Source organism: Chelon labrosus (genome assembly GCF_963514085.1).
Source record: "Chelon labrosus genome assembly, chromosome: 1".
In the NCBI taxonomy this organism is placed as follows: Eukaryota; Metazoa; Chordata; class Actinopteri; order Mugiliformes; family Mugilidae; genus Chelon; species Chelon labrosus.
The window spans coordinates 32743726-32764718 of NC_140337.1; the positions used below are offsets into that span (position 1 = coordinate 32743726).

The following is a 20993-nucleotide window of genomic DNA, read 5'->3' on the forward strand; positions in this document are numbered from 1 at the left end:
TGGACACACAGCTGCTCTGTCTGAGTCTTTAACAGATGAAGACTTTCAGAATCCCAGCAGTTGACATAAAGTCTGTCTGGAGTTAGTGTTGAATGATTCTTTAACATCACTGAGTCCTCAGCAGTGGATCCACCAGAGATCTTAGAGGAACCAGAGATGAATGAAACTCTTCTTGATGATTTAGTTGAACTCAAACCAACCTGAGTGTCATTTCTCTTTAGTTCTGAGCTCTCTGCTGTTCAGCACAACAAACCAAGGTTAGTCAACGTCTTCATTCACTTTAAACCTGTTCAATCTCATCATTATTACTCAGTAGAGTCAAAGCTTTCAGTCAACATCTCTCAGAGAAAAGACATTAAATGAATCATATTGTTTCATCTGAACCCTCCCAGCTCGTCTGACTGTGAGTCCCAGCAGCTCTCAGGTCTTTAAAGGAGACTCTGTGTCTCTGAGCTGTGAGGAGGACGACAGCTCTGCTGGATGGACTCTGAGGAGAAACACCACCACAGGACAGAGGACTCAGTGTGGAGCTGACTGGGGAGAACCAGCTGGTTCTTCCTGTAACATCAGCTACACTCTCTCATCAGACAGTGGAGTTTACTGGTGTGAGTCCAGAGAGGGAGCAACCAGTAACAGCATCAACCTCACTGTCTCTGGTAAGCTCAGACTGTGGAGTTAGTATTGATGAAGCTTCCATATGCACCATAATCTCTGGTAATAAATAAAGACATTGGTAAAAGAGGATTCATGTAACTTAACCACACACGGCTCCTCATACAACAACATGACCACATCAATAATCAACCACATGCTGAGACGTTATTTAATGACAGAATCACATTAAATACTTTCATTTGTTATTTTCTACTAAATCTATTATTTTGTTAGTTAACAGCTACAAACACAGACTCTTTTAAAATGCTCTCATTACTAATGAACAGACATCACTTACGGTGTTGATCATTTATCATAGTGGTCATGTGTTCTCTCTGAATGAATGAGTTCAACTCCTCTGACAGAGCAGCCCTGTTGACTATAGGAGGTCTTTAATGGGACTCAGGACTCACTGTGTTCATGTAAGGTCTGAACAGGCCCTAGATCCTAGACATGAGGATGTACTGAGTAATTATTAGAAAAGAAAAAACAGGCTATCACTGATTTTAGTTTCCACATTTATGTATAAAATAAAAACGTCTCTGTGAATAGCTTTAAATTTTATGTGAATATATCAACATGTGTATTATTTGAATACCTTAGTACTGAATGCACAATAGCAAGGCATGTTTGTCCTGTGTGGGCGTGTCTCCTGGAGGAGAGGGGCGGGGTTACAGGACAGGGGTAGTGGTCAAAACGGTTCCCTGTGAACAGGCCTGTTTAACACAGTCACTGAGAATTTAACAGAGATTCTATCAAGTCATGAAAGAAACATGTCAACTAGTGGAAATGGACATCTGATGTCCCCTTTAAAGCTTTCAGTAAGTTAGTGTCGTGCTTTTCAGGGAGAGGTAGGACCCAAATGCTGGACACTATACGATGAGGCTGGAGTAGACAAAAACTGAATTTAATGAAACAAAAGGAAACACGAAGCACTGCTGAGATGGCAGGAGAACCAAACAATAAAAAATAAATAAAAAATCAAAACTTTCAAAAAGACAAAAACCTAACATCACAAGAATAGAGACAGAAAACAATAGAAACACAGAGAAACAGTAGAAAACAGTATGACACGACAGAGGACAAAGGGAAAAGTAGGACTATATATACACACAGACAAGAGCAGAGGAGACAATCACAAAGGCAGGAAGAGACCCAAGACAGGAAACCAAGAACTTAACAAAATAAAACAGGAAACTGAAAAACATGAAACATGAACCAAACTCAAAACATGAACACAGGAATAAAAAAAACAGAACATGACAGTTAGAGATGAATAGATAGTTTCATGTTTTTATTAGTTTTGACAACAATAGAATTAATCACTGTTGTTTCATCTGAACCCTCCCAGCTCGTCTGACTGTGAGTCCCAGCAGCTCTCAGGTCTTTAAAGGACAATCTTTGTCTCTGAGCTGTGAGGAGGACGACAGCTCTGCTGGATGGACTCTGAGGAGAAACACCACCACAGGACAGAGGACTCAGTGTAAGGACTGGGGAAAACCAGCTGGTTCTTCCTGTACCATGAGTGGTGCTTCCACTAGGGACAGTGGAGTTTACTGGTGTGAGTCCAGAGAGGGAGCAACCAGTAACAGCATCAACCTCACTGTCTCTGGTAAGCTCAGACTGTGGAGTTAGTATTGATGAAGCTGTGTGGAAATGGATGAAATGCTGTAGTTTGTCTCTGTGTTGAGGTGGACCAGTGATCCTGCAGAGTCCTGTCCTCCCTGTGATGGAGGGAGATGACGTCACTCTGCTCTGTAAAACAAAGACCACTCCCTCCATCCTCTCAGCTGCTTTCTATAAAGATGGCTCCTTGATCAGGACTGAGTCTACAGGTCACATGACCATCCACCATGTTACCAGGTCTGATGAAGGCCTCTACAAGTGTAACATCAGCGGTCATGGAGAGTCTCCATCCAGCTGGATCACTGTCACAGGTGAGGAGGTCAGAGATGATTCTTCAGCAGCTTTCAACATTCACAATGAGACAATCAGTTCATTATTAGCTTTGCTTCATTCTAGGGGAACCCTCCACCACACCTCCTCCTACATCCACACCTCCTCCTGGTTCCTCTCCTCTCCTTCCTGTGTTGTTGTCTCTTTCTTCTCTCTGTTCTCTGGTTCTTCTGGTTCTTCTGGTTCTCCTGGTGAGACGATGTGTCCGTAGGAAACCTGAAGGTGAGACACAGACTTCCATGTTCTTTTTTATCTTTCATTAAATGTTCATTTAGATTCATTTCCATTAAATTCTATTGTTGTTCATTTTGGTTCATTTCAGATGTTCGAGGAAACATCACAGAAGACACGTACGAAAACGTCAAATATCACAGAACAAGAAACAGCCAATCAGATGGAGCAAAGGTAGAGTTGTTATTACTCTGTTTTTTGTTATCTGAAGTAACAAAGCACTCACTCCTTTCATGAGATGAGATATGAGATGATTTCCTCCCGGGACATTATTTTAAAACTAGCTTTAGCCTGGCAGCAACACAACTGCCTTTTTTATTATTTTGAACTATCCAGTTATAAAAAAAGATTTTAGCCTGAAACATGTCTTTAAATTCAGTTTAATCTCAATTAATTCCCATTTGAACCTGGATTATTGTAGGATCAAATGTGGTCACAAGCAATAATTACAATTAGAATGATTAATCTCTTAATAATTACAGGACACCACTGTAGTTACAGCAGTACTTCTGAAATAGTGGGGCGCGCCTGAAGTGTTAGGGGGGCATGAGAGGCAGGGGGGACTTTCAGTATTAGAGTCTTTTATTCATTTCATTCATTCTACAAGTCCAGCTGCCTTTTTAAAAAACTTTTTTATATCACACGATACCACAGTGAATATTTTTTTTCTCTGGTTAATAGTTAAATTAAAACTAAAATCAAAATTACAGATCAATGGCAAAGTTGAAGGATTTATAGTTCTAGAAGAAGAACTTTATTGTCACTGTACTGTAACGAAGCGCACATGGGTAACGGTATTTCCTTGCACAGCAACTTGAGCTACTGAAATAATTGCACATTACACTTTAGTCACGATAGCACTTTATTACATTTTGCACATTTTTACAGATATTTAAATAGATTTATTTATTGAATATTTAATGAGCTTTTAAGGAACCTCGTGACCACGGTTGATTGATGCCGTCGGGCAGGTGCGGGAGTGCGCGATCGGCTTCGCCTGCAGGAGGAGAGGAAGGTTCGCCAAAATTGTCCATATAATTAAGATTAATGGAGGGGGCGTTTCCGCGAAGCGCGTATCGAGGCTTGCTTCATTTAGGGGAGGGGCCGAAAATAATGACGTCCGAAGCCTCGCTGCCCGGCTGTACCACGTGACTGCTTCAGGAAGTGGTTGGTTTTTGCCGCGAGGTTTGACAGCAATATAAACCCCTCGGAGTTTTTGATAGAGAGTTGCGGTTAATTCACAGTTTGGATAGAGTTTATATAATTTGGAGATAGTTTGGAGAGTTTAGAGAGAGAGATATAGTTTGAAGATTTAGGAGAGTGAGGACAGAAAGAGAGATAAGAGGATGGAGCCAGCTAGGAAGAGACATGTTCAGTGCCCTCATTCTAGTTCCACAAGCACTTTCACTTTCCTCTGCCTGTTTAAGTCCATGCCATTTGTCTAAAGTGACAGAAAAACATTACACAACCTGCCATATCATATGATACTACCATTTAGGGAAACGTTACACACACAGAATATATTCAAAAAATATTTTATCATACACATGTGATAATTTAAGTAGAGAAATTATTTGGTCATACATTTTTTGTAATTCATAGTCATTCCCAAGAGCCAATACAGACACAACAATTCAATGCATCACACATTATGTGGTTAAGAGCTACAGCTGCCTGTGATTATACACCTGGCCAGTAGGTGGTTTCCTGTGCACATGAAGCTTCAAGAGATGAACCCTTTCTCGAACCAGTTGGCTCAAGTGGTTCATTAGATACCTTATGAGGCTTCATCTCACCATCAGTAGTAGTAAGTAGTGATGGTCCTCTGACACCCGAGGCTCCGACACATGCGCGATAGCTCATGAAGTGATTGTATCGAACCACTGTGCCGAGGTGTGGTTCGGTCATGTTACTAGTGACGTTTGAAGCACTTGAGTAAAGTTCGAAACAGTTCAAGTGCTTCAGCGGCAAACGAATCACCTGAGGGGTTCGGTTTGTCATGTGAATCACCTGGTGGGATCGAGTGTGTTCAGGGATATCCGGGATATCCTATCCCTATGTAGTGATGCTCATTTGAATGTTTCTTTGCAGAGTATGTTGGTTTGTTGCTGTAGTTGGAGTTAGTTCCTTTCAGAGTTAGTAGTGTTGTATCAGATTGCATATTTTGTGGAGAATCATTTTAGATAGATAGTAAGATACAGAGAGAAATAGATATATTAGTTACATAGTTAGATAACACTAGATTGGTAGATAGACATTTACATAAATGACACCATTTAAATGGTTCATTACATAATCTACGTTAAGAGTATATATGGTTACAATCTGACATGCCAAACAGGAAACATGGTCTTCAATAACTAGTATCCTTATCATTATGATTTTTATTTTATCCACTTGAAACCATACAGTAGTCTAGAGCAATCAAACATAAATTTGCTATACAATCCTATTTTTCTAACTTTCACTCTGACTCTGAGTCAGAAGTTCGTGTAAAGTTTTGGTCAAGACAAATCACGTGTTTTGTGACGTATGAACCATTTCACTGCTTCATTCAGAAACCCTGTCACTGGTTTGGTTGTCTCTGCTCTTCAGGAGAGATGAGATGAGTCTTCGAAGCAAATAATGACTGAGTCAAGAGAGATTTGGTTTGACAGTGTTGTATTCATTACAGATATTGTCTAACACTACTAAACCATGATACCAAGAGAAAGTGAAAATAGTTGTAACATAAACATTGGTGTAAATTACCGAAGGTTCATAGAGTGTAGTAGTGACGTAAATCAAAACCATCCGTCAGGAGTGCAATACGAAAGAGGCGAGTGGTATGTTGAAAAAATAAAGGTCTTTCATTAGTGAAGCAAGGGTTCGATTCCCATTGATTGCTTTTTCTGTATTTTATTGTAATATATATATAATTTATTTATTATCAGTGTAGTGACTTGTTCTTATCAAAATAAAACAACAAAACGAACCTAAGCCACTGAGGGGCTGCTGTACCGGTACTTGAAGTAGTTGACGCGTCGTCTTCCGGGTCCAATGAATGAATTAAAACACATGAGCGTCGTATGCGGTCACCAACTATTTATTCCCGGTTTGCGCTCTTTAAGAAATAGGCGACCTCAGCCGAACTGTACACACACTTACATTAACTCTGTAACTTGAGTGTAAAATCAAACCAAAGGCACGCATGTTTGTCACAACGCAAAAAACAAAAGACGACGACGGTCAAAAACTGTGTGCTTCCACAGTCAGCAGCACACCTGCTGAGTAATTACTAGGGATGCACCGATCCGATATTGGTATCGGGTATCGGCCCCGATATTGGAAAAAATAGCTGGATCGGGTATCGGTAAAATTAACCGATCCATGGGCCGATCCAGTTTTCTTTTTTCTTTTTTTCCTCCGTCGCAGCAAATCCTTCGTCATTCGTTAGCAGCATGGTGGAACGAGTTGGAGATCCTGTAGTAGTCCAGTAGGTGGCGGTATGTCGTAAAGATATGATCCGCCATTAAACAGAAGAAGAAGAAGAAGAAGGAGCTGGAGCGATTAACATGGAGCGATTAACATGGAGCGAGCGAAAGAGTCGGGTGTGTGGAGGCATTTCACGGGTTATATTCTCAGGTTCAGCTGCTTTTGTATTTTGAATTCCTGCAGTACTTTGCACTTAATATACCGTATTTTCCGCACTATAAGGCGCACTTAAAAGCCTTTAATTTTCTCAAAAAACGACAGTGCGCCTTATAATCCGGAGCGCTTTATATATGAATTCATTCTGGTTGTGCTTACTGACCTCGAAGCGATTTTGTGTCGTACACGGCGCTCACGGCGCTCAAAGCCGCACCGCTTGCAGCATTACGGCTACCGTAGTCAGGAGAATCACGGAGCAATGCTCAGCAATGCAGGACGAAGGCAGAAGCATTAAACGAGGTGAAAATCATTATAAATCGGGTCATGTCGAGAGCTGTAGTTACACGAAGGGAGGTTTGGTCGGTTCTGTACGCGCCAGCATGCGGGACTTGTAGTTCGTTTAATTACGTATTTTCCATAGCGTTTTACTGAACTATCTGGCGACAAACTGTAACATTCTTGACATGTAAAATATTTTTTTATTCTGAAAAACAACATATGTATAATCCAAGGCACAAGTCGATCGGGACCAGAAAATAATTTATCTTTCGCCATAGACTGCCGTTCATATTTTTTCAAAAGATAGGTCCCATAACCCGGAAGTAGAGGGGGCGGGACTTCGGCTCTCTTAATGCGCCTTATAGTCCGGTGCGCCTCAAAAATAGACCATTCATTGACAGAGCGCCTTATAATCCAGTGCGCCCTATAGTGCGGAAAATACGGTATGTTTTACATGTTTACAGTGTTTGGTAACTTGTTTTGATTACTATTTTGTTTCTTCTACTACATTTTATTTATTTAAATTTATTTTAAGAAGTTTGATTACATTTTATTTTCAATTTGGATGCACAATTGTTCAAATAACAAATAAATAAGTATTCAATACATTACATCTATGTTATTTTGTCTTAGTTAGGAAAGTCTGGTGCCTTTAGATTCTTCTACATGGTGGAAGGAAGGTATAAGGTGGAAGGTATGCAGTTTATTATATTAATTCAACGGTATCGGATCGGTATCGGGTATCGACAGATATACAAAGCCCAGGCATCGGTATCGGTATCGGGACTGAAAAAGTCGGATCGGTGCATCCCTAGTAATTACCTACTGGTCTATTTAACAATTTCCTGCACACACAGTACACAGCGCCACCTACTGTGGCTTACAAACATTACACAAAAATAAACACAAATACACACATACACCAAAAAAATGGCTCTAACAATCAGATTTAAACCTCATATCCATGTAGTGTAGTCGAACAGGAATGTCCATGGCAAATCAAGTCCCATACAAGCATGAACCAAGACACGTCTCGATTGTACTACATTTTATTGTCCACTAGATGTCCTAATAGAGCACTGTGTTACTGAAGCTTCGAGTAATGAACCTTTTTTTGAATCACGTGTCGAGGCTCCAACAAAGCCTCGATTGGCCATCACTAGTGGTAAGGGTGCAATCTGGTATAATAGCGGTAACAGTGAGTTGTTTGTGTTTAACACTTACCTGTCCAGTCCGTGTCTGCTCCAGCGTGCGCAACCAAAGATTCCCCCGGGCGCACGGGTACAGTCATAAACGTTCCGGGAGAGACCAAGCGGCAGGATAGGAGGTGGGGGAATTTCTAATGTTGGTGTTCATTTCTATATTTTGTATTTATATCTTAGATGTTTATTTGGGGTCAGGATAGCGGCAAAGATTAGTTATTGTAAATATAACAAAGCCTCGATTGGCCATCACTTCTTGTGGCTGGATGATGCTGAAGAAAAGTAGCAGTCAGGTTTCCCAGTTTTTGTTAGATTTATTCAACCAACATCAACATAGCAGCAACAAACAAAGAGTGATATCTGTCTTGTGAGATCTGACCTGCAACACAGACAGATTGTAACTGGCGCCTTAAGTACTGTGTCCCTGGTCCTAAACACTGGACTAATCCACTCAGAGGTAAGTTAAAATATTATCAACGGGCTGTCTTACCAATGACAAATAAATATCTCCTCTACTAATAACCCATGATATTTACAGTGTGTAAATACAGATTAAATTAAATATCACTCGTACTTACCTTATTATCCGTCAGCAAGTGGAAATCATCCCAGTCACGCGGTCAAGTGAGCCGTCATTCGCATAAAGCGAGTCAAGCCAGCCGCGGTCAGATTTTTCTTGCGCGTCTATTTGTTTACCTACGGTACGGGTTCCGAGACAGGCCAAAATGCGAAATGCAAAAAAAAAAAAAAAAACTGATTCTGATTCAAACATTAAAACTCCGGTTTTCGCTATATGCTCTATATGTTACCATGATTGCTGATTTGATTCTTATTCACAACATCTCTCTCTATTACTGTACAACATTTCAAGTTATTTTACTGTATAATGTGGAAGAAAAATATTGACAAACAGTCATAAATCCCTTTCCTTCATAGGTTTGCTAAAATAATGGCTTGATTACTGTCACACTTAGACCTAGAGTGAGGGTAGTATGCCAGAAGGCTGACTGAAAAAGGTGTAATTTAACCTAAAAATGTTGAAAAAAGTTGCAACACTAAGCCCATTTGATGCCAAAGATGAAGTGGTTTATTGTCCTTTAGATACCGTCCATGGAAATGTGAGCAAACAAATAATACAAAAATGCTGCAGAAAAATATATTTACAAAGTACAAACCAAAAAAGACATTGGTCTACACAGCACCACAGCCCTTCACTGACTCCCTGGGCAGTGTAGAAACCCTCAATTTAAAGGCTAAGCCCTCCTTTTCAATTGTCGAATATCTGGTCTCCCGGGGTTCCAATTTACGGCTGAGATACAACACTGGTCTCTCCTCACCCTCGTCCCCTTGTGTCAAGACAGCCCCCAGGCCAACATCAGAAGCATCTGTCTGGACCATGAAGCGCTTCTGAAAGTCAGGACTACAGAGGATAGGTGATGAACACATGGCATTCATCAACATCCATCAACCTTTGGAACGTCGCAGGTGCTCCATGCAGTCCAAACGGCATTACTGTAAACTGGTACAGTCCTGATGGTGTACGGAAAGCCGTGTACGGCTTTGATGTCTCCTCCAGGGGAATCTGCCAATACCCTTTGCAAAGATCCAGCGTGGTTATGTACTTGGCAGTCCCAACACGCTCCACTAGGTCATCTATGCGAGGCATGGGGTAAGCGTCAAAACAGGAGATAGCATTGACCTTCCTGAAGTCAATACAGGGCTGTTGAGAGCAATCCTTCTTAGGCACCATTACCATGCAGGCCCGGCGGCATGGGCGGGCATTGGGGGGCCGTGCCCACCCACGGATTCAACCGTGCCCGCCCTGGACTGGAAGCAGTTTATTTTCTTTTCTTTTTTTTTTTTTCTTTTTTGTTTTTTTGTTTGTTTGTTTGTTTGTTTTTACCCAGGAGTGGCCATCTCTCTATTACTCCTATCTCGATTTGTCGATCATAAGCCCGTCAACCAATAGGTGGTTTGCAGATTTCGTCATGCGGAACGTCGCGACAGCAGATGGGGGGCAGGAAGTGTCTTGCAGGCAGGATACCAGCAGGAAAATGCCCAAGTTTTGTGCAGTATATGGCTGTACTAACTTGTCAACCCGGGGAAAACAAAAGCGCTTCTTTAGAATTCCCAATGTGGTAACCCACAAAGGGGATCAATTTAAAGAAAACTGATCGAAAAACGGCAACGGACTTGACTGAAAAACCTCTTCAGTCCACGTCTTCGGTCACAGTAATTAAGCTACTTACAGAGCTGGCTAAAACTATCAAAAATACAGAGCAGGGTATTATAATGTTATTAGAAACATAGCTATATATATATATAGCTATACATTTGTGATCACCCTTTGGAGTTCTAACGTTAAGCTATGTGGCGATCTCCAGTGTCTTTGTTTTTAGCATTGCTAGCTAACGTTAGCTATCACGGCCAGTGGTTCTCACATTGATGTCATCCTAAACAATTACCACCACCTTGATGAATACAATTTGTAAATTATACAACTAACCTGTCTTTCACCCTCTCGTCCTCTTTGCCAAATATATTCTTTAAATGTTTTAATACTATTACTTGAGTAAATGAATTTGAGTCTGTTTTTACACAAGTATCTGTTCTTCCAATTGAGTAAAGAATGTGTGTACTTTTGGCACCTCTGTATATTGTACATGTGTTTTTATATTTGTCTTCTTACTGATAGGTATTAAAATTCTCCACTTCCTCGCCCTCATCTGAATTTTGCGCTTCATCGGAATTGCAAACCAACCACCTATTGGCAGGACGTTGGATGAATTGAGACAGAGATCGATTGCTTCTCTCTGGTTACCCGGATGTTGAGTCTTGAGGTTGAATTTTTTTTGAGGTTGAATTTTTTTTTTTTGAGGTTGAATTGATTTTTGAGTTTGAATTTTTTGAGGTTGAATTTTTTTTTTTGTTTGAATTTTTTGAGTTTGATTTTTTTTTTTAACATTGATTTAAAAAAAAAACTCAGGGCTAGAAATTTGATGATTTTTTATTATTTTCATGCTGAAAAAATTCAACCTCAGAAATTTATGTTCAACCTCAGATGGCACAGAAATACTTCCATACTCTCACTGTTCTTGACACACATGCTTGAAGTTCGAGTTGAATAAATGGACACAGCACTAGACTATTGTTTTTTGTTTGTTTTTAAGATTTTGGGATGAACTGCCCCTTTTTTAGTGAGAGAAAAATTATTTCTCAGTACTGTAGGAGTGGTCACAGAGCCATTGTTCAGCCTGAAGCAAATAAAATGTAGGTTGAAAAAGTGTGCCCCCCTGAAAAATTGTCATGCCCCCCTTTTAATTTGTTTCTGAAGCCGGGTCTGTTACTATGGGACTGGACCAATCACTTTCAGATGGCTCTATCACCCCAAGATCAAGCATCTTCTGGATCTCATCCTTCAGGGGCCCCACCAACCGTTATGGGATGCGGTACGGCCTCTGACAAATGGGAGGAGTATCCGCCTTTTTGAGACGGATGGTGTGCTGGATCAATGTCGCTCGCCCTGCACCATCTCGGAACAGCCCAGGCATCTCCCGAAACAACATCTGCAACTTCTGCTGGTGTTGTGAAGGCAGGTGCTCAAGATGAGGGGTTTTTGGCTGGAGGAGCTGTTGTAGGTTAGAGTCAGACTCACCATCTTCCTCCTTGACCTGATGCACCAGCAACACCTTGGCAGGCTCACACTCCTTCCACTCTTTGAGCAGGTTGATGTGGTAGACCTGGGAGACTTTCCCCTTGTCTGGGTGAGCCACCTCGTACGTCACTGGTCCCATTCTCCTCAACACCTCATAAGGCCCCTGCCATTTGGCTTAACAGTTTGTTGCTGCTGGTTGGGAGTAAGATCAGGACCCTCTGACCTGGTGTCAGTTCCCTCTGCCGAGCCCTTTTGTCATACCAGCACTTCTGGTCCTGCTGCAGGGCGCAGGTGGACCTGGGCCTCCTTATGATACCTCTCAAGGCGTTCCCGCATTTGGAGTACATAAGACAGGATACATAAGATACATAAGACACCTTCCAGTGCTGGTTTCTTGGTGGCCTCCCACTCCTTCCTCAGAAGATCCAGTGGCCCCTGCACTGGCCATCCATAAAGGAGCTTGAACGGGGAGAAGCCAGTTGATGCTCGAGGCACCTCCCTGGTGGCAAACAAGACAAAAGGTAGCCACTTATCCCAGTTACGGCTGGTATCAGAGACAAACTTACGCAGCATCTGCTTTAGCGTTTGGTTGCATCGTTCAACCAAACCATCAGTCTGGGGATGGTATGGAGTCGTCCGTATGCCTTCAATACCAAGTTCCTTCTGCAGCTGTTTCATCGTGCCAGAAGTGAAGTTGGTAGCTTGGTCCGTGATGATTTCATCTGGCACCCCTAATCGAGAGAAAAGCTGGACAAGTGCACTGATGATCTTGGGTGTCTTTATGTTTCGGAGAGGAAAAGCTTCTGGATATTGTGTGGCATAGTCACAGATCACAAGTATGTACTGGTAACCAGAGCTACTCTTCTCCAGTGGGCCAACCACATCCATGGCTATGCGCCGGAAAGGGGTACTGATGATAGGTAATGGGTGTAATGGCACCTTCTTGGCTTTAACGTGTGTGGTGACCTGACAGTCTGGGCATGTGGTGCAAAAATGTTCGACATCAGTAAACATTGTTGGCCAGTAAAACCGTGACCCCAACCTCATGTAGTTAGCCCACTCAGTCTCAGTTCTGCTCGAGGTTTCTTCCTGTTAAAAGGGAGTTTTTCCTTGCCACCGTTGCCTTCAGGCTTGCTCTGGGGGTTTCAGGCCGGGTTTTTGTAAAGCGTCTTGAGACGATTTGTATTGTTATTGACGCTATATAAATAAAATTGAATTGAATTGAATTGAATGTAGGTTTTCTGCTGCCCTAGATGATCTGCCCATGGTACGGTGTGTGCCAGATGTAATACAAGAGGCCTACAACTGGTTGGTACCACTAAGCGCTTACCTGTATCCCCCATTGCATACAGAATGTCATTTTCAACCATAAACCTTGGACCAGAGTCTTGTTTCCCCTCCCCATCCTCATCCTGCTTGTACAAAATAGACAGAGTAGGATCAGACATTTGCAACTGGTTTATGTCATTAGGAATATCCCAAATGACACTCACAGGCTCGGGATAGATTTCTCCCTTAGTGGGGGTACCTTTTATCAATGTGACGTTGTTGCCGTGATTTTCTTGGGCCTTTGGAACCACCGTCGCACAGATCACCATCGAGATCTGGAAGGGGCTCCAGGCCAGCTTTAACCTGGGACCTTGTTACCATAGTACACATTTCTGCTTTTGGTTGTTTTCCTGCAATTAAATCTTGCAGGATTGGCAAATCCCTCCCCAAGATGCAATCAACAACTAGATGATCAATAACCCCCACTTGTAGCAAAAATGCCTGCCCATCTACCACTATGGTAACCTCAGATGTGGGGTAGGGTTTCTGATCCCCATGAACACATTCAATGTCAGCTTTATTCCCATAGTCAATACCACTGTCCATCAGATAGCATTTCTTAATCAGTGACATGGAACTCCCATTATCTAACAAGGCCAACACCTGTACCCCATTAACAGTAACTGTATGAAAAGAGGCATCCTCTGAGCACATGGTACCTGGCTCTATACACACTTCTTTGCGAGGAACATAGCAGTAACCAGACAGTTTAGGTTTGTTTAGAGGGCAGTCTGAGGCCTTGTGGCCAGGCTGCTGGCAGTAGTAACAAATTATTTCCCCACGACTGGTACTAGCCTGTTGGCCATATCTATTAGCCCCCCCCCAGTCCCCTGACTGGCACTAGCCTGCTGTCCACCTCTTCCGACCCACACTTTCCTTTGAGTCCCATAGTTATTCAACTTCTGACCTTCTTGTCGGCTGTCCCCTTGTCCTCTGTTCAGCTGGTGCTGTTGGGACCTGGTCAGTACTAGCCTCGGGGGATTGACGTACTGGGTTGCAAGCTTTGCTGCCTCCAAGCCGGTGGTGGGCTCTTGCTCCCTGACCCACGTGCGGATGTCAGATGGAAAGACTCTCAGCAGCTGCTCCAACACGATGGCTTCCCCGATGTCCTCCACGCTGCACTGGTCTGGCTTGATCCAACGTCGATACAGGCCTTTCAAGCGTTGGTAGGTTTCGGTTGGCGTCTCTCCCTGGGGTACAGCTGGATCTCTGAAGCGCTGGCGGTAAGTCTCAGAAGAAATGTCAAACTTCGCCAGCAGGGCTTGTTTAAGGTCTGGGTAGGAATCAGACCGCTCTTCATCCATGGTGGAATCACGTCAGTAAAGGCACAAGTCTGTAAGCCCACTCAGTCTCTGGCCATGCCCAAGTTCTGGCAATCCGCTCAAAACAGAGGAGGTAGTTTTCAATGTCCTCACCAAACTGGAATGGAAGCAACTTGGGGTCTTTCCTTGGAGGCGGTACTGGTGGCTGTGGCTGTGGTGCTGGTGCTGCTGAGGACTGCAGCTGTGGCGTGGAGTGAAGAGTTGTGGGGAGCCCCATTAGGGAGATTGAGCCGGTTGTTGGTGAAGGCGGCTGACTGCCAGCGTGAATGGCTGTCCATAGGCCTCGGAGTTCCCCCAATATCGCTTCTTCCCTGTCCCTCTGAGCACCCATAAACTGACGTAGCAGGGTGGCCATCTCCTGCTGTGGCGACGCGGCACGGGAAGGCTGGGATAAGGGCTCCTCCTCATCCTCATTCCGATCAGTCTCCCTATCACTCCCTCAGGAAATACACGGAACCAGGGTCGTCAATTACTGATGGATTTAATCGCAGCTTCAGTTATCGTCCATGAAATCCACCGTCGAACTACATGAAATACAATCGCACACAGAAAATACTTATTACACACACTGTACCGTTCAGACAGACACGCATCCGCTAAGTAGCTTAACGAGCAATTAAACATTAACAAAATGCGCAACAATATTCAGACATTAAACACATATACCTCGCTGGCTGCAATTCACCATGAGGGAATGAGAAGCAAAACGGAAGGAATGGGCAACTTTTTCTTCAACTTTATCTAATCAAGGCGTAACAACTCCTGCCATTCATCAACTTGGAGAAGACTGCACATGTCAGTGAATAACTAACTTCCTGGTTGCTACTACTTAAAGTGTCCCCGTGCAACACAGAAATACATTAAAGTTCCTCTCATATACACAATTCCATCAAAATCGGTCAGTATGCATTAAACAAGAAACAAAAAATAATACATGCAAATTAACAAAAAAAATAACAACATAAATAATATATGTGGCAGTTAAACTCCCACCAAATCACATACCCTTCTGTGATTTCATTTCACAAAATAACCATCATATTCATAAACCACTATTTGTTTAATCTGCCTCAAGCAGCAAAACTGTTTTGTGTACAGGCCTATCAAGATAAACTGGTTTAGTGGTGCGTTTTCCCTTGTTGTCTAGAGTTGAGTCACTGACTAACAGCTTTACCTTTCTTACTCTGCCATCAGTGCTGGGATACACCTCTGTCACCTTTGCCAATCTCCATCGATTCCTTGGAGAGCTATCTTCCTGAAGGATAACTATGTCACCAACCTTTGTATTTCTACCATCCTTATGCCACTTTTGTCTTTGCTGAAGATTCAAAAGATATTCCCTCTTCCACCTAGTCCAGAACTCATTTGCCAAAAACTGCACCTGTCGCCATCTCTTACGCAGATACAAATCCTGACTCACAAACTGACCAGGAGGGGGGGTTAAGATCTTGGACTTCATTAAGAGTATATGGTTGGGTGTGAGAGGTTCAAGACTTGTTGGGTCGTTTAGGTGCTCTGTTGTCAGAGGTCTGCTGTTGACAATAGCCATCACTTCATACAGAAAGGTTCTTAATGAGGCACTGTCAAGCCTCTTGGCAGACTGATCAAGGATCGCTGTAAGAACACTTCTGATTGTCTTGATTTGTCTCTCCCATACTCCTCCCATGTGGCTTGATGATGGGGTGTTCATTATGAACTCACAGCCATATTCTTTCAGCTGCTCATGGTCAAGGTTCTTCAATGCTTTCAGGAACTCTCTTTTAGCACCTACAAAGTTGGTGCCCTGATCACATCTCAGCTGTCTTACATGTCCACGAATTGCCATGAATGCACGCAATGCATTGATGAAAGTGTCTGCAGTAAGGTCATCTAGCATTTCAATATGTATGGCTCGAGAACACAAACAGGTGAAAAGAAGACCATACTTCTTCAGTTCTTTTCGTGCCTCCTTCACATAGAACGGCCCAAAGCAATCTATGCCACAATATGCGACTGGAGGAGTCATTTCCATTCTTTCCTCAGGCAAATCTGCCATTTTTGGATCTTGTGTGCTCTTTCTGTACCTTCTACATGCTGTGCACTTGTAGATGTGTGAGGCAACTGCGCTGCTGCATCCTATGACCCATATTCCATTGGAGCGCAGTTCATTTACAGTTATTCCTCTTCCTTGATGATGCACCTTTTCGTGGAAGTGCTTGATAAGTAAGGACAACACATGACCTTTCTTAGGCACAATGGCTGGATGCTTGATATGTGGGTGAAGGCTAGATCTTGCCAAACGTCCTCCAACCCTGAGCACATCAGATTCATCAATAAATGGACTTAGTTTGTGTAGCTTGTTGTCTTTGGGTTTTATTTCCTTGCATTGCTTTATGCTTTTGATTTCACTGTTGAATGCTTCTGCTTGTGCTAGTCTGATTATGAAAGTCTCCGTTTCCTGTCTTTCCTCGATAGTTGTAGATTCATTTGTTTTAGGTTTGAGACCCTTAACTTGCTTAGCATGGAGTTTTAGACGAGCAATGGCTTTGACAGCTCTTTTCCAGTCAGAAAACTTTGTCAGGCGGTCTAACAATGTCCTTTCTTCCTTTGCTTTGGTGTTATGCACCTGGACCTTTCGAAGTTCTGGATCATTGTCAATAACCTTTCCTACTGTCACATCTTGTGTGGGTAACTCTTTTTCCCATAGAAAGTCTGGACCACTGAACCAGTTTGAAGTGACAAGCTGACCAGACAGTGAAAAAAATGAGTAGTGGAATAGCCTTACTTAGACGCAGTAGCACATTCCTAACAACAGATTTAAAAAAGAAGGTTACAGAGACATTGGTTCTTTCTCAGATGGAATATTGCAGTATTATATGGTCAAATGCCACCAAAGAACATCTAGCTAAACTTCAGCGGGTCCAGAACAAAGCAGCACGACTTGTTCTTAGATGTCCATACAAGACAAATATTAACTACATGCACTCACACTTAAACTGGTTGAAAGTTGAAGATAGGCTGAATGCATCCATATTAACATCAACCTGGACAATCTTAAGCAACAAAACACCATTGAGTCAATATTATCTGTTCTGCAAAGGTTCTAATACCCATAATCATAACACAAGGTATGCAGCTGCGGGGCGATTTACTGTACCTAAGGCTAATTCCAACTCCTTTCAACGCACAGTCAGATATAGAGCAATTGCAGCATGGAACAAGTTGCCAGCTTTTTTAACTAAAATAGATAAAAAACATGCGTTCAAAAAACACATGAAAAAACACCTTAGTCAATCATACATAACAGCTATGATCTGAGCAGTAGGGGGTATATATGTAAGAGAAGGGTTTTTTTTGTGTGTATATGTTGTGTAGGTGAATATGTATACGTGTGTGTGTGTGTGTGTGTGTGTGTGTGTGTGAGCTTCTGTATACGTATATGTATGGAGTCTTGTCAATCTAAGGTTTGTTGATGTGATGTAATGAATTTTAAAATTATTTATTATCTGTCTGTGTTGTCGGACCCCAGGAAGAATAGCTGGGACGTAAGCCCCAGCTAATGGGGATCCTATAAACAATAAACAATAAACCTGCCATTAGACCTCTTGAAGCATAATCTGCTGGATTATCTTCAGACTGTACAAAATGCCATTGCTTAGCATCTGTGTTGGACTTGATTCTTTGGATTCTGTTCGCCACGAAAACATGAAATCGTCTGGCCTCATTGTTTATATATCCAAGGACGACCTTCGAATCTGTCCAAAAATACTCCTTAAGTCCATCTATCTCAAGCTCATTCCTGAGCATAACACTTGTCCTTGCTGCTACCACAGCTGCAGTTAACTCAAGCCGTGGCACTGTGGTTACTTTGGTAGGAGCAACACGTGCCTTCCCCATGACCAGACAACAATGGACATCTTCATCAGAGTTGACTGCTCTGAGATAAGTGCACGCCCCATAACCTGTAACACTGGCGTCTGAGAAGTGATGGAGTTCAAACTGCTTGACATCTGTGAAATGTGCTGGTATGTAGCACCTGGCAATCTTTACATCTGACAAAGTTTGGAGCTCTTGTAGCCATGACTCCCATGGTGCTCTGAGCTCTTTTGGAAGTGGCTCATCCCAACCAACTTTGTCTCGACACAGCTGTTGCAAGATCTGCTTGCCTAGAAGAGTGAATGGTGCTAAGAACCCCAGCGGGTCATAGATGGAAGCTACGGTGGACAGCACTCCTCTTCGGGTCAGTGGGTGTTTTTTGACGGTAACTCTGAACTGGAGGTCATCAGAGGACACGCACCACTTGACACCAAGAGCTCTTTCCATGAGCGGTTCTCCCAAAGCCATGTCCAGATCTTTGATGCTTTCAGCACACTCTTTCTTTGGTATTGACTTCAGTACCTTCTCACTGTTGGAAATTAACTTATGTAGTCTGAGTTTACCTGTCACGCAAAGCTCTCTTGCTTCCTTGACAAGCTCGATTGCTTCAGCTTCAGACCTTACACTCACCAGTCCATCATCCACATAAAAATTACGCTGGATGAATTTAACCACGTTTTGGCTAAACTGATCCTGACCTTCAGCGGCTAGATGTTTAAGTCCAAAATTGGCGCAGCCAGGTGAGGATGCTGCCCCAAAAAGATGGACTTTCATCCGAAAAATTGATGGTGGAGACTCAAGATCGCCATTCTCCCACCATAAGAATCTCAGGTAATCTTGGTCTTCAGGCCTTACATGGAACTGGTGAAACATTCGCTCCACATCACACATAATGGCAATGGGGCCTTTGCGAAACCTACAAAGAACTCCCACCAAGGTGTTTGTGAGATCTGGCCCTGTGAGAAGGTGGTCGTTTAATGATGTATCTTGGAACCTCGCCGAACAATCGAAAACAACACGAATCTTTTCGGGTTTTTGAGGATGATATACCCCGTGATGGGGAATATACCAAGCTGGTTGATTGTTGAGTTCTTCTGCAGGGACCTTCTCTGCATCACCGCGAGTGATAATGTCCTTCATGAAGTTCACATAGTCAGAACGATATGTCTGGTCTCTCTTGAACTTCCGTTCCAAGCATGACAGACGCTGAGCAGCGCATGACTTATTGTTGGGTAGATTTGGTCTGAGTTGTCTGAAAGGTAGAGGCATTTCATAATGACCATCTTGTTTGTGTTTGATGCCATCCTTAAGCGTGTTCAAGAACAAAAGATCCTCTTGAGAAACACATACTTCATCCACAACCCTTTACTGAAATCTGATTCCAACACCTTAATCACATCATCTGGAGTGATCACTTCTTTGATCTGAGTATTGCAGATATAGTGAACTTCACTTTTGAGCTTTATGGTTGGTTTGGGTTCAGGCGTCACTTGCTTAACAATGATGCGGTGACTCACTCCAATTGCATCACTGTACTGCTCGCATGGTTCACCATAACTCACAATGCTCCAACCTAGATCAGTCTTTTGAGCATAAGGTTGGTTTTCCTCACCACATACAACTTCTCTTGGCATTAGAGCTTGTGGGCAGTTGTACCCGATCAGCAAACCGATTTCACAGTCCTTCAGAGGAGCAATGTGTTCAGCGAGATGCTCTAAATGAGGCCAAGCCTGGGCAGTCTCTGGGGTTGGGATGTGTGTCCGATTAGCTGGTATGAATTCCCGAGTGTAAGCTAATGGTACTGTGATTTTCTTAGTGGAGAACATCCCTCTTATTTGTAGGCCTTGGAGTCGCTTACAGGGTACATTTGTCCCTTTTGATGACATTGTAGACAGTTTCAGTTTCACTTGTTCTGTGCTTACATCTAAGTCATTTGCTACTTCTTCAAGAATGAAAGATGAGTCGCTTTGGGAATCTAGCAAAGCATAGACAAGAATTTCTTTGCTTGAATCACTGGGCGTTGACACATAGACGGGTACTATTGCTGAGGTTTGATTACTTTTGCCTTCCTGTACAACCCTGTTGGATGTGGTTTCCTCAGTTATGTCTTGTGCTTGTGTTGATTGTGGCTTTCCTTCCTTGCTGTTATTTATGTCATTAGACCTATCTCTCTTTGTTTCTTGTTCTTGCTTTGATCGATCACCATGTAGACATGTAGGGTGACGTTTTTTAGCAACTCTTGCAGACCATCCGGTTACTGCAGCTCTTGGATTGATGACCTGGAGTCAAACAACCGAAACACAGTTTCTCACTCTGTACAAACTTGACTCGATCAACAACTGTCTTTTCATTGAATTTGTAACACTTGTCTAAACCATGTCCTGTTTTCTTACAAAACACACATGAAACTACGTTCCTTTCAGTGGTGTTGGTAGTGAATATCTTGGCACCTACAGTTTGGGTTTTGGAAAACACTACATTTTGAGTTTTGGCCTTTGTTTTATCAGGTTCACTTGCCCGCAGTGCATGGTAAGATGTTACAGGGTTGCAAGCTATGCTAGCTTCCATTGTTAGGAAAGTCACAAAATAGCTGAAACCTGGGAATCTTCTATGTTACATCTGGTATTCTGTGGCCTTTCGGTTCCATCTGGTACTCAACTAGTCGGGTAGCTTGGCAGCAAGTTTTTGATTTTCAACTCCATCATTGAGAACATTCAGATTTTCATTATGTGCAATGGCAGTTTCACAACTGCGCATGAAGTCCACAAACTTCCTTAATTCACCACTTTCCTTTGAAGCAATTTTTGGCCAGGCATGTAATCTATCCCGGAAGGCTTTGGCAACTGCGAAAGGCTCACCATACCGTTCGTTGAGCAGATC

The 20993-nt window shown here is 42.7% G+C and overlaps 1 protein-coding gene across 1 annotated transcript in view; it reads left to right on the plus strand.

Moving 5' to 3' along the window:
- Positions 1 to 1280: 1280 nt before the first annotated feature.
- Positions 1281 to 20993, plus strand: part of LOC311492797 (low affinity immunoglobulin gamma Fc region receptor III-A-like) — a gene marked incomplete at its 5' end in the record, with an annotated part of 49727 nt that continues 30014 nt past the window's right edge. Inside the window, 5 exons of the mRNA XM_084551208.1 lie at positions 1281 to 1338; positions 2006 to 2266; positions 2346 to 2591; positions 2677 to 2832; positions 2933 to 3015. Of these exons, the coding sequence (XP_084407334.1) occupies positions 1281 to 1338; positions 2006 to 2266; positions 2346 to 2591; positions 2677 to 2832; positions 2933 to 3015 (804 nt within the window). The remainder of the gene's footprint in view (positions 1339 to 2005; positions 2267 to 2345; positions 2592 to 2676; positions 2833 to 2932; positions 3016 to 20993) is intronic.